Raw genomic sequence first — 14,413 nt, 5'->3', positions numbered from 1 at the left:
ACAAAGTTGACAAACATAAAATGGCCACAAGGTGGAGTGCTTTTCAAAGGTTTTGAGTTTGACAGATCTGCTCCAGAAGCAATAGGCTGAAACAACAAGCCTCTGAAGTCATACTACAGCAATACATCAGAGCCAGAGGTAATATTGTAATATATGCAATAAATAGCATCCATGATATTTTAACATTTAATAGTATGTTGTACAGTGAATGTTGCGGAAAGCAAGTAACATCCGACTTGTTGGTGACCATTAACAATCAACAGGCTTATTAATATAAGCTGTCCACATCAGGTGTCATTGCCATGATGGCTTGTGGACATTTTTGTCAAAATTTTTAAAAAAATGTGCCGGGTATACAAAATGAGTAGACAATAATCATTCGCCTGATGAAGACCTAAAAGGGTCGAAACTTTGCGCCATTAATAAAAAGTAAGAACAGAGTGCAGATGTTCTTTTCCTCTCCTGGACAATAATCTCACCAGAAACATAAAGAGTTATAGCCAGGGTTGGATTACCAACATTGGACTCCCCAAGCGGGGGTCCTCCTTCATACACTTTTTAACATAGTAGATCCCTGTAAGTCCCTGTGTTTTGGTGAATTTTGGGAGTTTGATACCAATAGGGAATGCAAGGCTGGCACGCCTACCGGCGTCATTTTGATTGTGATGGCCTACAAGCCCTACATATTAGATCAGCATCAAGTGTATAAAGTTGGTGTTTGAGTGTTTAGTGCACAGTGCTAGAGCTCTTTCAGTTCGCCAAAATGGGATTTATTAAGCCTACTTGAGTACTTGTTGTGTGAACAAGTAGGCTTCTCACCATAAACAAGGTCAGAATAAAGGTTACTTGTAACGGAGTAGTTCTAAATTGCAGTATTGGTACTTTTACTTAAGTAAATCAATTGAGTACTTTTTCCAACACTGTATGCCTACCCGTTGGCCAGGTATAGTAGTGACTCATCACAATCAAAATTGCGCAGCCCCCGAATTTGCATACCAAAGGTGCAAGGTTTACAAGCCCTATTCCAGGAAAAATCACAATGCAGGGGTCCTGCAGGAGATGTGGTCCAATAGAGACTCCTGCAGGATCCAGGAGTGTCGGCAGCCCTGGCTATAGCCCTAAATGACCATAAAAGGACTGTAAGCCTGAAAGTGTTAAAATGTAAAAATAAGAGCATTATAATGGTGTGTAAAACAGGAAATCTAAAATTTGCCACGGACACATTGTCCGTGTACGGACATATTGATGACCCCTGGTCCATATTTGTAAGCAATACACGTTGTGGCATTGCAAGTTATCATCATCACTTCAATTTGTTTTGTGGAATTCTTCCAATTGTTCCAAGTGTCGGCTACTGTTATGTGTTTGCTGTTACTGCCACACGGCAAACATATTGCGACAAAGTTCACCGTACAGTAAATATACTAGAACCAAACTGTAGGCCTACATTAGTCCTTCTGGCCTGGTCCATTGGTGGATAGGTCAAAGGCTGAGTGAGCTTTTTCCTTACCAAGTGATAAATGCCATGACACTGCAAAGTGCAGGGGCATCAAAGCTTGACCTGAATGGCAGGCTTCTCACTCAGACCAACTTTAAAGCTGACGACTGCTATGCTTGGATATAGGTCTCTTCCTCCCCTCTCGTAATAAGGCTCTTTTGACTTCTCATTGAGTGCAAACGGCGTGATGGACAGCTTCAATCTCTGTATGGTAGAATAGTATAGGAAGAGACACAAACAAACAAAAGATGACATGTGACTTGTTGGTGCAAAGGTTGACCGCATACTATTATGCAATATTTAGAAAATGGTGAGTGTCATTAGCCTATACCTGAGTGAATGAGCCGGGTAGAACCCACATTGTGTGAAGGGCTCCCAGTGGAATCCAAATGATGGAGGCCATAGCAATGAGCCAGCCAACCCCCTGGGCCCAGGGTGGATAGACGTAATTTTCATAACGGGCTGGTTTGAATTGGATGATGGTGAAAACTAGGATTACCTGTCACAAACAAGAGTGATTTAAGTTGTGTTTTGATGTGTGTTCGCAAGATTTTACTGCGCAGCAAATAAATAAATAAAGCCATTCATAAATTATATGCAAACAGCCTGCTGACTCACAGCAATCAGCAGGGGAGCAATGACCAGCCAGCAAATTCTGAAGTAAATATTTGCTCTTTTTCCTGTCATCTCTTCAACATTGTCTGAAAGTCGCTTCACACCTGTGGATGGGAAGAAATTAGAGTCAGGCACCTGGCAGTGACCATCCATGTAGCCCTGCCCTAGCTGCCTGGCCAGATGGGATTCTCCTTTGTATGAGCTTAGAAGTTTGGTTTCCTGCACAGCAGTTCAGGGTTCAAACCCTGTTGATTAGACATGCATTTTTACTATTAGTATTTTTCCTATTCATTGACTTACTGTAGTGGCTATCATTGTAAAAGCTCATATACTGTAGCTCTCGACATATTGCTTTAAATGTTCCAAAAGGAATGTTCCAAAAGGAACAAGCTGCTTTGGAATGTAATTGTTTAATGTGTCTAATACATTCAAGTTGGAATTGCAATTATGTTGTCTGGTGGACAATAACCAATAGGTTTGAGCATGTTGTTCTGTTCTCACCATAAATCCAACAGACGGATACCACCTCAAAGAAGGCAAGGAACATGATGGATACTATGGCAGTGTAATGATCCATCAGCTGAAAGACATAGATTCCGACCTGGAAGAAAGACATTGAGGACTGAAGTTTGATCATAAATCATGCAGGATATTGTAGCTCACTAAACTTGAAAAGGGCCCAATATTTGAGTACTTTTTCCACCACTGTTGGGATGACCACAATAATGTGGCAACTGGCAATCTTGCACAAAATATTTTCACCTAGTTTTTAAAGTCAGTTGGTGACTGTAAACCTGTGATGTGACAATAAAATGAAGTTGAGGTTGTATATATAGAAGATTGTAAAACAAAAAGATAAGGCCTGTGTACCTGCATGACATGAGGGATCCCGAAAAGAAATGCAGCACTGCACACTGCCAGAACCAACAGCTCCTTATGTTTGAAAAACTTCATCAGATGTTGTTCATATCCATCCATGAGACTGGTTACCATCACTTCCACCATGGCAAACTGGGCGGGAAAAGAAAGATTATGCATATTGTACCATTATTTAATTGACTCACCAGTTATTTTCTTAAAGGGATTGTGACATAAAAATAACGTTTTATAATGTTTTGTTTTAGGTTTTCTGTGCTCAATTGCACCCAAAAAACCTGAACTTTTAACATTCAGTAGATTTTCTGTGCTCTGATTTGTACTCTGATTTTCCTGTGGAGTGTGATGTAAGAGCTAGCAAATCCCTAGCAAATGTATATAGAAATCCCATATATGACAATGGGATTTGCAAGCACTGTTTTCACTGTTTTCATTGCAGCACAAAAGGCTTTACAGACACAGAGAAAATCCCAGACCACAGAAAATCCACTGAATGTTCAAAGTTCAGGTTGTTTGTGTGTAATTGAGGTCATAAAACCTAAAAGAAAAATTAATGGAAATTAATGTTTTGGCTGCCAGAAATATGTTTCTGTCATTATTTTTGTTTTATTTCACATTATATTGGGAAAGGTAATTTGGAATTGCGTCACGTCCGGTGCCATGTCCTTATTTGGTGTTGAACCAGCGATGGCTCACAACATTGTTTGTCAAGCCTCCGTGTAGACGGAAGGACATGAATTGTTTGAGAGAAGCGTGTCATTAACCAAGGTTTGTTTGTTTGTTTCTGAACCAATGTTTTACGTTCTTTGTCAACATTTAAGGTGTATGTTTGATTTGTATATGAGTTTAATTGATGCGATTTGTTTTTGTTACAGTTTGACGTTTGTTGTTGTTCATATGGGTTTCCTGTAATTCCATTCCCTTCATTCCCCTTATGCAGCCAGTGAGGTAAATCCATGTGTTCATGTAACTATGCATTATATTGTCATGTTCGTTATGTTTATGTGCTTAAGTTTGTTCATGTACTGATCGTTGTTTATTCATTGTGTGTTCATCAGTTTTGACGTTGGTCTATTGAGAGAGTGAGAGCTCAATAAAATCACCAGTAAACAGAAACGAGTCAAACGACTGACTCGTTCATGGAGGGAGTGACAAATGTCATGAAACCTTTTAAGACTCCATGAGATTCTTTTGTGGACATTTGTTAGCTTCAAGGTTGGTCTCTCAGTGTCCATTATATATATTTTTGGAAATCGTCACAGCCATTGTGAGTCAGTGTTGATTACCAAAGAGTTAACTTTATAATATCAGATTAAAGATTGAACCTTTACTCCACTGTTATCCATATGCAGGTCAAGGTCAATATATAATACACACATATGGTAAATGCTTTCTTGAGAACTGGATTCTGTGCTCACATGTGCCCATCCGTGTGTGTGCGCGCGCGTGTGTGTGTGTGTGTGTGTGTGTGTGTGTGTGTGTGTGTGTGTGTGTAGTCTGTAGTCTGTGTACCCAGAGAGAGAGAGAGAGAGAGAGAGAGATAGAAAGAGATACAGTAGGTAGTATTTACCTGGCTGTCCAGGCCAAGGCATAGCAGCATGAAGAAAAACATCACAGCCCAGAGTGGAGCCACTGGCATTGTGGCCAAAGCTTGAGGATAGACCACAAAAACCAGACCTGGACCTGTAATATACAGTACAAACACTACATATCACTGTGTCATAACAGTAAAGGTAACATTGACTAGTTAGTTCAGTCACTTATTCAAATGAGTTATTATATTAACCACTTTCATTTACCGATAATTTACTGATAAGAACATTTGTTGCTCTACAAGCTCAACGTGTCCAGGATGTAACTTGTGAGCTTGTAGATCTGCTATTTTCAAAGGATTTTCAAAGGTTTTCACCTATATTCTATAATGACATGGCCAAAATAGAGAAGCCAGGATGAACGTTGTTCTATTGCACTGTGGTAGAGTACAGATGATGATTGATGATAAACAATTACAGTTTAGTTTACAGTTGGGTTACTTCCTGGATACAGGTTATCTCTTGGCAGTATAGCTTCTGGGACATTTAACGACACCTTGCAGTCTAAAACAGTTTAATGCGTTATAGACATGGACTGCATAGCAAGTGTTACAGTATTTTTTATACGCACATGATGGGACACTGCTTAAAACAATAATGACGAAGCGGCATCTATTTTTTACAAGTGGCACGTTCATTATGCAACATAGAGGAACTTGTTATTTTGTTCTTACCGTCCACGGCTATGTCACTAACGGGAATGTCCTGCAAATGGGACATGTAGCCAAAAGCAGAGAATATGACGAATCCAGCCAGGATGCTGGTAAAGGAGTTGATGAGCGCTATAGTCAAGGTATCCCTGTGGGGAGATAGGATGTTCTTTAGATTTAGGTCTCTTTAATGGCTCACACATCTTCGTTTTTAAAAGAGAGTGGGTTGGAGTTGGTTAGGATTCCCAGCTTACTTCAAAATGTTGTTGTTGAAGTTGTTATAGCTAGACATGGCCAAAAGAGAGCCAAAACCTATGCCAATGGAGTTGAAGATTTGAGCTGCAGCATTGACCCATACCTGCAAAAGAAAGCTTATACGTATCCTATATTCAAAAGCTCTTAGTAACGGCAATATTGATGCCAATGCAAAATCTTTACCACCATATATGCATACTGCACATTATGGAGGTATGTGTACTGTACACATATCAGGCTACAGGGAAAATAAGGGCATGGCACCCGTATACCTTCAGGACATGATCTAACTCCACCACCCTCCCTGCTCACAAGACCAGCTAACACAGTTAAGCTGTTTATGCCCAAACGCCCTGGCCAATGCCCCACACGTCCTAGAATCGTATCCCTCCTGGCTCCCAAACTGTGGAACAATACATTGCTGTCAGAATCTAATTGGATTCCATGTCATGGTGACTAACCTGTTAATCATAACCCGTTAATATCTGAGATCAGTGCCCTCTCCAAACTATTTCATGTCAAGTACCCCAAAATCATATGTATCTGACAAAATCATTGCACAATATATTTGGCCGCCAGTGGTCGGCGGTCGACCTCAACATATTGTGTTCCCGGGACCCCCCCCCCCCCCCCAGAAGCAACGATTCGAGATAAAAAAATGTCCGCTTTAATTTAAAAATACAAAGGTGAGAGTGTCTCTTCAGGGCAGAGTGATTGTGTTGGGGCTTCATGTGAAAAGCAACCTGCAAGCACTCGGCCTTCTCTTACCTCCACAGACCCCAGTTTATTCCAGTCTGGGATAATGTAGAAGGATATCCCATCCACAGCTCCAGGCAGCTGGACATTATTTATCAGTAGAGCCAACAGGATTACATATGGGAACGGTGCTGTGAAGTACACCACCTAAATGTGGGATTACACACACGCACACAAACACAGCACACAGCACAGCACAGATACACATGACTGGTTGTTATTTACCATTAATTCCACTAATTTATTTCTCTGTTTATTTTCTCACCTTGCCCGTTGACTTCACCCCCTTGAAGATGCAAAAGTAGTTGAGGATCCAGGCCAGCAGCAGTAGCAGGAACAGCTCCCAACGTAAGACTCCCGTCTCCTCCACTCCCCCTGTTCTCTCCAACATTTTAAAACTACAACAAAACCATGCAGGAAAACACTGGTCACATTTCATTTTTATGTAAATGTTCCAATAAAATGGGCACACCTACAGGTAAGCACGTTAGACTTAGGCCATCGTGCAACCATTGCTTATTACTGTGTATTATTATGGTTTGTACTTACTCAAGTATAACAGTAAGTCACTTTATATCATAGTTAGAAAATCTCTCTTCAATAGCCTCCCATGAATAAATGGGTTCATATCATACAGATATTCTGTAGCAACCACTAACGTGGCTGGGACATTTCCATGTACGATTTACACTTCACTGGCTCCTTTTCAGTTTGAGTTAATTTATGTTTTAGATTGAAATCCGTACACATGAAGTCAAATGGCCTTCCTCAAACACATTATTTTATCTGAACAGAGTTATCTGAACAGGGTTTTTGAACCGTTATTAAGGCCAGTCCACAGACTCCACACAAATGCAACTCCTTGCAACATGCTTGCAACCATTATCCCCAATGGCAGTTGCTTTGGTGTGGACTGGCATTAAAACTATTTTGTTGCAAGGAGTTGCGACTAGTATCATTGGTGTGGTCTGTCCTTTTACATGAACCACAAAGCTCTAGAGAGCCAAATTTGTGACATGACATACCGGTATTTGATTTTGTGTTTTTAGTGAGCACAACTATAGAACTATATAGAAAGCTATCCTTTACGGTCAAACCATAATGTTACTTATACTGTTACATGAATGTAGTCACATCAAACAACGGCCAGTGATTCTCCTACATGGTGACCCATACTTGAAGAATTGCTGGCTCGCCATGGAAGAGTTTGTGCTTCCATTGGTGGCATAGGTGGTACAGCTGGGTGTGTTCCAGGTGTTGTTGCAGCTTTGCCAGGGCAGCTGGCTCTGAAAGGAGCTGAACATGTAATATAACGCCCAGGCAATGATGACGTTGTAGTAGGTGCACATGGTGAAGGAAATGGCCACTGTCGCCATGCCCACTCCTGAGGGCAAATGACATGTCATATAAATGTGCATTGTAAAGTTTGAAGAGGAAGGAGAAACATCTGCACACTTTTCTAGAGCTCCACAAGAGACGTACTTTATTTAATGGCAAAGAAAACTGCAACGTTTCAACCCTTTCGGTCCTCATCAGGCAAATGTCCGAACTTGTAAAGTTTGGCCATCTCAAGTCTGATTTATGCTTTATATTTTATGTCATGTTATAATGCCATGCACGGAAAATAGCTACTCTACAAGCCCAATGTTTCACAACGTTTCGCAGCACAATGCGTTGGGAGCTATGTAGATGCTATTTACTGTGTGCGTCAATCACACAACTAATGATAAATTATGCATAATCTTTGCTGCTTCAGTGATTATGTCACATAAATTATCTTGCAATATCATTACATAATCGGTCACCAAGAAAACATGGGAAGATCACAAATACAAGAATGCTCGCCCCAAAACACATTCCGGCCTCAGGATGGTCGCCACCAGCTATTCCTAAACGTAACCTCTGTAAAACTATGCCTCAACCTAACCTTATTCCTAAATGTAACCTCAGTAAAACTATACCTAAATTAGGGTTGTTCTGTAGGCAGTAGGCCTATATGGCATAAGTGTTTTATGAAAATATAAATATCGAGTTGTCTGACTGAACCTCAGTAAAACAAATACAAGAATACAAGAACTTCTAGGAGTCTGCAAACAAATGGGGGCATGTGAGTGTTTTGGGGGCGAGCGTTCCGGTTACCCTTAGGACATATCAGGGATATGCATACCTTTGAAGAGTGGGCAGACTTTAGCCAAGGCTTGGACAGGTCCTCTCCTCATGTACTGTCCTATACTCAGCTCCATGAAGAGCAAAGGAATCCCCAGGACCACCAGCATGAGCACATATGGCACCAGGAAGGCACCTAGCATGTAGAAAGATAACGGACTCACACTTCTACCAAGTTCTTGAAAGAGGTTGGAACCTTATAGGAACATAAGGTTGTGCTTGCATCATTTGGGATGTTTTGACCGCTGTGCCAGTCAACGTGCTTTAGACAGACAGAGCCAAAGGACCTGAGCCTCCTCAGGAAGAACAGTTTGCTCTGGCCCTTCTTGTAGACTCTAGAGGTCCTCTGTGTTATTATCAGTCCAGTTCACCTTGATGTCCATGGTATATTGAGGGCCCCCTCTAAAATGAGTTGATGTATCTCTAAGAAGTAGGTGGGTTTTCAGACTACGGTGGAAGATTGAGAGTGAGTCTGCAGTTCTGATTGCAATGAAAAGTGCATTCCATAGTTTTGGAGCCAGAAGGGAGAAAGGTTTGGGACATGTGTGTCCCGGCATTTTTATCCTTCCAATAAAGTAATCCTGCATACCTCCTCAAGTCACAGGGTTGTGTAATGCCGATTATATCTTATTACATGGCTTGGTTGAATGCTTGATTATGATTGGTCAATCGCTGAATTCAGAGGTCTGTTATGTCTTGATAATGACCGCTCGGTCCGCTCCGCTATATAATAGACCGCTGCCTAAAGGCTCATACATTTTCGGTGGTTAGGTGTCAAAATCAACATGACGTCACGAGCCGCGGTGAAGAGCAAAGCACCGTCACCACTCCAGCCCTTCTCTCTGTTTTTACTCACCACCGCTCAACGTTATTTCAGCCCCGGTGGTCACCTCACCACCGAAAATCCAGACTATGAATAGGCCTTTATCAAACCCTCTGAGCACCAGCTGCGTCCCGCTTGATTTAGCCTACTGCTGTTTCCAACAGGACAGCCAGTCAGCCACACAATGGACAAATGGATTCTATTTGATCAACTCACTTCCTTGTTTTCCGAGTTAAGCTCGCAGCCAGCGCAAATGTATGGAATACTTTTTTTGTTGAGTTTTGGGTCAATTTATTAATTTATGTTAGGTAGCCATGTAATAAGTGGGATAATATCTGGCTAGGTGGTCATTGTCGGGATATAATTCACCTTCAGGGAGTTTAACATGCACTGAGGTGAAGCCAAGGTGGTTAAACTCAGACTCTGGTTAAAGGCCAGGCTCTGGACAGGGGCCAAATTAGCCAATGGGTCACACCTGATCGCCCTATATGGAGCTGGCCTATTCTCACATCACAATGTGTTCTGACGTCTGCATAGACTCCTTATTTGGGCATGCCTGACAAATAACTCCATATAGGGCCATAAAAGGTACACAGACATAATAAAAGGTTCAGGTTGGAGCATGCATTTCCAACTTGCATCATTCCAAATAGGCCAGTGCCCAATGGGCACAGCTCTAGTTATTGTTGCGAATGCAGTGAGCACTTACTATGAGACCTAGCAGATCATGTCTGTCTGTCTGTCTGTCTGTGTGTCCCACCTTTGTGCCCATATATGGAGCTGAGTGATTTGTTTGTGATTGATGCAACACACTCCATATTTGGACGTATAGCTGCTTTGGGGACTCCTTATATGGTTATGGCTAAGTTAAAAACTTAACTTAAAAATAACCTAACTTAAATATGTACGAGCTGCGTTCGCTTCCCACGTTTGCACGTCTTACTGGTAAATACTAGAGCAGTGCCAGTTGGAGCCTCTACAGCGGTGCCCATTGGGCACTGGCCTACTTGGAACGATGCAAGTTGGAAATGAATGCCCCACCCAGATATTAAGTCTGTGTCCCTTTTATGCCCATATATGGAGTTCTTTGTCAGGCATGCACATATGGAGTCTATGCAGACGTCAGAATAATGTCAGAACAGGCCAACTCCATATGGCAGGGGTCCTGTTCAGAGCCCGGGCAGAGTCCTACACATTGTGATGTCATAACATTACATTTGGCCTCTGCCCAAAAATGGCACTCGACACCGGGGATGTCAGAACAGGCCAGCTTATGGAGTTCTGTGTCAGGCATGCCCAAATATGGAGTGGTGTGATGTCAGAACAGGCCAGCTCCATATATGGACCCTGGGCAGGGGCCCTGTCCAGAGCCCGGGCAGAGGCCTTTTTGGGGCGGTTTTGGACAACCGTAATATAGGCGGAGGACATTATGATGCTCAACATAATTTGTTTGCTGTTGGTGCTGCTGCATAATTGTATCCTACTTTCAACACATGACTCTGTTTATTGTATAGGCGAGTATATTTTTATACATATGGGTGTTGGAAAAATAAATACAGTGCCCCCTTGAAAAATTGTATGGTGCCCTGCTGATTTGTGCCTGGGGCCCGGCATTGCTGTAGTCGTTAAGGACTGGGGCACTCTTTAAATTGCCTAACAGATTTACTACAGGCCACGTGTGTAGATGTTTAAAGAGATTCTGTTTACCTGATAACTGCTTTATGACATCCGTACAAAGGTCACCTCTATAATTTCGTTCATTTTTAGTTTCATAAAGCTACATTCCAGGACTTATTGTAATGGATGAAATGTTATTTTACCCAATCTATTAGATGCTGTGGTCAAGGCTGCTGATGGAGAAGAGAAGCGTGTACCTTCAACCTGCTACGCCTTATTAGAATCATAGCAATAAAAAAAGACATTGCTGACTTACCTCCTCCACTCCTGTAGCACAGATATGGGAACCTCCATACATTGCCCAGGCCCACAGCAGAGCCAATACCAGCCAAGGTAAACTCTATCTGTTTGCTCCATGTTGGTCTACCAGGTGCTTGGTCCATGGCGGCTTACTCCTCTCTCTCCTCTCTCCCTCGTACTGCATTTCAAAGTGGGTTAGGAATTAAGTGAAACTTTATGTCACAACCCTCTTTTATATCTGTAATGATTAGCTTACATGAGCATGTGTCAGCTGCAGTGACTAAAGACAGGGCAAGTCCATACATTTCTTGTTTTATGTAGCTCATTGGACCATGTTTATAATCAAATCAAATCAAATCAAATCAAACTTTATTTGTATAGCACCTTTACAACAGCCAAAGCTGACCAAAGTGCTGAACAGAGTAAAACAAGACAGTAGAGCATAACAATTTAAAACAATGAAAAGATACAATAAAATATAAAACAGAGCCTAAATAGCACAGAGCAGGAAATCAATATACAGGTAAATCAGGTGCAGTTAAAGGCGAGGGAGAACAGATGAGTTTTGACCCCAAAAAAGTTTGGGGTCCGCAGCCGCAAAAGCACGATCACCCCTACGCCTCTTACTAGTCGTGAGCTCGACCAGCAGCAGCTTGTCCGCAGACCTTAATGCTCTAGATGGGGCGTAGGGCACAATTAGGTCAGAGAGGTAGGAGGGAGAGAGACCGTGAAGTGATTTAAAAACAAATAAAAGCACCTTAAAATCTATTCTTAACAGGGAGCCAATGGAGAGAGGTTTATTGGGTTTAATGGGTTTATTGAACTTTTAGAGAGACCACAAGTAATCATTTGAAGCCGTAGGTCTAAGATATGTATCTTATGGCATCTGCTTTCAAAGGTTCCTTTCTGAGGTTTTAGCAACCTTAGGTAATGTGAGTGTTAATAGAGAACAATAATGAACAGTGTTATAATGCACAGACCTTCAATGGACCACTGATGCACTCTGAGATCATTCAGAGATTGAGTCTGGACTGGAGTGACATCACAATATGTAATAAATGTAAATAGTGTGACCAGAAGTCCCCCTTTGCGTGGGACAGTCCCTCATTTCCAAGACTTTTCAGGCGTACCACAAATTGTAGGGCATTTGAACACCAATGCCTGCCAGTCACAATGTGGGACAGGGTGTCCCACATTGTGACTGGCATCGGTGTTCAAATGCCCTAATAGTTAGTCCTCCTAATAGTTTTCTTTCTGTTGTAAAGCTCTCTCGTTGTCTCTTTTCCTGCAAGGTTTTTGAGTGGTGCAACCACTCCCTTACGGAGCTGTGTGGGTGGCTGGCTGGGTGGGTGGGTGGGTGCCCACTGCCTGGGTCTGAGCACGAAAACAGCATGGCTGTTTTTCATCATCTGTGCGCAACCTAACACACAAACAGACGCACATATTAACTGTATATATGATGATTTCAGGTGTGCCAGTACAGTACAGTACAGTACAGTACAGTACAGTACAGTACAGTACAGTACAGTACAGTACAGAGACCCCCACACGGTAACTCTGTCATTTCTCAACCGTTTCGGATGTTGGGGGGCTCGCCGGATTCGGCCCGGCCCCCTGAGCGCGTAGGAACACATAAGAAATATCCCCTAGGCCAGGGGTTCTCAACCCTCGGGGGGTGGCCAATTTATTTTGGGGGGTCCCCAAATTATTGATTATGTCTGGTTTCCGTATTTATTTATGGTGTTTTGCCTCTATTATTAAGGTTATTGTAGCAGTCAATTTATATTGGGGGTCGGGAGGGGGCAGGGCGGGGGTCCCGAGACATTGCCAAAGCATTTCCGAGGGTCCGCGGCCAAAAACGTTGAGAACCCCTTTTAATTGTCAGGAACTTGTTTGGAATTTGGAATAATCTCACCGTTATTAGTGTTGCCAAGGTCCTTTTAAATCCAGGCACTGAACGACAGATGCAGTCGCGATTTCCCATCCAGATCTCTCCGTCTTGGGGCCGTCGATTCGCCGTAATGGCCAGTCAGTTGCGGCTTGATCTTTGGAGCTCAATTCGCAGCATCCCAAACTTCTGACACCAAATGATGTTGCTTTTTTTCTGAACACTATAACGTGTGTGAGAATAAATGAATGACCAAAGAATTGTCTTCTGTGAAGTTTATTAACGTGTACAGTACACGGATGCTGGCTGACCAAGTGCACCGAGCAGATATTCAAACAGCATAAAAGCATAAAATGATGATGATACACAATATACTAGTTATTCGGTTCCCACCCCTCTGGTCAGAGAAAAAAGAACAGGGAGACAGACAGAGACAGTCAGGAGGGTAGAGAAGTAGGAGGAGGGAGGGGGTGCACTGCAGTGGGTGAAACTCCTTATCTCTATGCATTCGGCTTTGAACCGCTCAAACATGAAGAAAACACTATAATGAGCAAACTGCTCGAAAGAGCCTGGAGTGGACTGTGGAGTATCCTAGCTACATAGGTCAAAACGACCTCTGGCCCCTCTATGTGAAGGAACAGGCCCTGCTCAGTGCTCACGCTTGAGTGGTACAAAGTGAAACATAGTTTGTGACTAATGTAAGAAAACATAGTTTGTGTTAAATGGAAAATTCCATATCGGCAACCAATTTCACAGATTTGCACCTTTCTACTAGTTTCCTATTGTGCACACAGCCTAGCTTGCTGCCTAGCTTTTTAATGTGTGACATTGTCACTGACAGTAACATACTAAAACATAAAATTAAATTAAATTCATCATTTCATTTCCATTTCTTAAAATCATTGTTTTATTTATTTGATGGTCTTCTTGCTGCCCTATGGCCTTTGTGCTCTCAAAAATGTCAGAACTTGGTATAAGTTAAAGTTACAACATAGACAAGCGGTGGCCTTTGCAGTAGTAGGCTATAGTTTATTTTTCCCACTGCACTGGCCAAATGAGCCAATAAGCCTGCATAGGCCTATTAGGCCTACAATGAATGACTCTCATGGACCATGGATGTTTCATAGTGACATGCCTTCACTGAGGTTTTATCTAGCTGATATTTGTATTGATCTGTACTTTCGTTTGAACTTTGAACTGTACCCATACAAACTATACAAATTTAAATCAATCAATCAATCAATCAATCCCATTTGTTTTGAACAGTATATTTATACAGAAAATAGCAACACTGTAACCAATCAATATCAATGTATCTTGGTATGTATTTTAATTAAATTGTTTGATATACTCAAAGCGCAGTATTTATTCGAAATA

General features: G+C 42.0%; 1 protein-coding gene across 1 annotated transcript; it reads right to left on the bottom strand.

Annotated features, from left to right (window-relative positions):
• Positions 1 to 18: 18 nt before the first annotated feature.
• LOC308327233 (sodium- and chloride-dependent GABA transporter 1) lies at positions 19 to 3,071 on the bottom strand. The gene is made up of 5 exons (XM_080780493.1): positions 2,984 to 3,071; positions 2,615 to 2,714; positions 2,117 to 2,217; positions 1,830 to 1,997; positions 19 to 1,702 (listed from the first exon to the last, which is right to left on the bottom strand). Exons 1-5 carry the CDS (start codon positions 3,065 to 3,067, stop codon positions 1,550 to 1,552), a joined length of 606 nt encoding a protein of 201 aa, XP_080636619.1. The 5' UTR covers positions 3,068 to 3,071; the 3' UTR covers positions 19 to 1,549.
• Positions 3,072 to 14,413: the final 11,342 nt, after the last annotated feature.

The sequence above is a fragment of the Protomyctophum bolini genome (genome assembly GCF_963924005.1).
Source record: "Protomyctophum bolini genome assembly, chromosome: 13".
Lineage (NCBI taxonomy): Eukaryota > Metazoa > Chordata > Actinopteri > Myctophiformes > Myctophidae > Protomyctophum > Protomyctophum bolini.
Note: the sequence above shows the minus strand (reverse complement) of the source record. Positions and strands in the feature narration are given on the sequence as shown.